The following is a 1,738-nucleotide window of genomic DNA, read 5'->3' on the forward strand; positions in this document are numbered from 1 at the left end:
GATCACCAACCTGGAAATGCTAATGGAGAAGATGATGAAAAACCAAGAATTGACAGCACGGAACCAGGAAGCATCCATAAAGGGCCTGGAAAGGCAAATTGGTCAGCTCTCCAAGAAATTCACCAATGAAAGACCATCAAGTTCCCTGCCGAGTGACACAATCCCAAATCCTAAGGAAGAATGCAAGGCGATACAATTAAGGAGTGGGAGAACATTGATGAGCAACAATGACACTACAAAGAAGCAAATGGAGAGCAACAAAAGACCAATAGAAGATGAAAAGCCAACAAAGGCAGATGAAGCCGAGGATCAAGTTGTGATGCCAAACAAGGACACTGAGAAACTCAAAGAGAAGAACAACCAACCACACAGTTCAAAAGAAGTGATTCAGGGAAAGCAGCAAGTGGGAAAGAGCATCACACCTCCATTGCCATATCCCCAGAGGTTCAGCAAAGAAACTAAGGACCAACATTTTCATAAGTTCCTTGAGACTTTCAAGAAGCTGGAGATCAATATTCCCTTGGCTGAAGCACTTGAACAAATGCCTCTGTATGCCAAGTTTTTGAAAGAGCTTATCAACAAAAAGAGGAGTTGGCTTGAGAAGGAAACTGTGTTACTCACCGAGGAATGCAGTGCTGTGATTCAAATAGGCATTCCACCAAAACTCAAGGATCCAGGAAGCTTTGTAGTCTCATGCACTATTGGCAGAATGGTTCTCAACAAAGCTCCCTGTGACCTTGGTGCCAGTATCAACCTAATGCCTCTCTCAATGATAAGAAAGCTTGCCATAGAAGAGCTTAAACCCACCAGGATGTCATTAGTCATGGCTGACAGATCAATCAAAACACCCAATAGAATTGTGGAAAACCTGTTGGTGAAGGTTGGGGAGTTTATTTTCCCAGCAGATTTTGTGATTTTGGATACTGAAGAGGAAGGAAACAATTCAATCATTTTAGGAAGGCCATTTTTAGCCACAGCAAGAGCCATTATTGATGTATAAAAAGGAGAGATGATCTTCAGGGTCCACAATGAACAAATGGTCATAAACGTTTTCAAGTCAATGCAACACATTTCTGAGCAAGAGGACTACGTGAGAGTGGATATGATAGAGAGTTTGGTGGAAGAAATGTTGGAAGATAACCCTCAAGAGCAAGAAGAAAATCAAGAGACAACAGAGGAACAAGTAGCCGAGATGTCTATTGAGCAAGAGGAAAAACAAGACAAGAAGGGAGAAGTACGAAAACAAGAACTGAAGCCATTACCCACCCATCTCAAATATGCATTCCTGGGTGCATCAGAGAGCTTCCCAGTGATCATCAATTCGTCCTTGACAAAAAAGGAAGAAGGAAAACTTCTTGATGTACTCAAAGCTCACAAAGATGCTTTAGGATGGACCATTGACGACCTAAAAGGCATCAGCCTTGCAGTGTGTATGCAAACTTTAAAAAACAAACTCACAACAGCACCAATCATCACACCCCCAGATTGGGAGTTACCTTTTGAACTCATGTGTGATGCAAGTAACATTGCAATTGGTGCTGTGCTTGGCCAAAAGAAGGGAAACTTGTATCATGTCATATATTATGCAAGTAAAGTATTGAATGAGGCTCAAAAAAATTACACCACAACAGAGAAGGAATTGTTAGCTGTAGTCTATGCATTTGATAAGTTTAGATCATATTTGATAGGATCCAAAATTGTGGTTTATACTGACCATGCTGCCCTTAAGTATTTGATG

The 1,738-nt window shown here is 41.2% G+C and overlaps 1 protein-coding gene across 1 annotated transcript; it reads left to right on the forward strand.

Annotated features, from left to right (window-relative positions):
• Positions 1-217: 217 nt before the first annotated feature.
• Positions 218-1,000, forward strand: LOC107472387 (uncharacterized). The gene has a single exon (XM_016091911.1). It carries the CDS (start codon positions 218-220, stop codon positions 998-1,000), a length of 783 nt encoding a protein of 260 aa, XP_015947397.1.
• Positions 1,001-1,738: the final 738 nt, after the last annotated feature.

Source organism: Arachis duranensis, unplaced genomic scaffold (genome assembly GCF_000817695.3).
Source record: "Arachis duranensis cultivar V14167 unplaced genomic scaffold, aradu.V14167.gnm2.J7QH unplaced_Scaffold_72657, whole genome shotgun sequence".
Classification (NCBI taxonomy): domain Eukaryota; kingdom Viridiplantae; phylum Streptophyta; class Magnoliopsida; order Fabales; family Fabaceae; genus Arachis; species Arachis duranensis.

What these genes read in the sequence shown, in the direction of transcription:
- LOC107472387 (XM_016091911.1), top strand. Translation starts at nt 218, where the DNA reads ATGAGCAACAATGACACTACAAAGAAGCAAATGGAGAGCAACAAAAGA.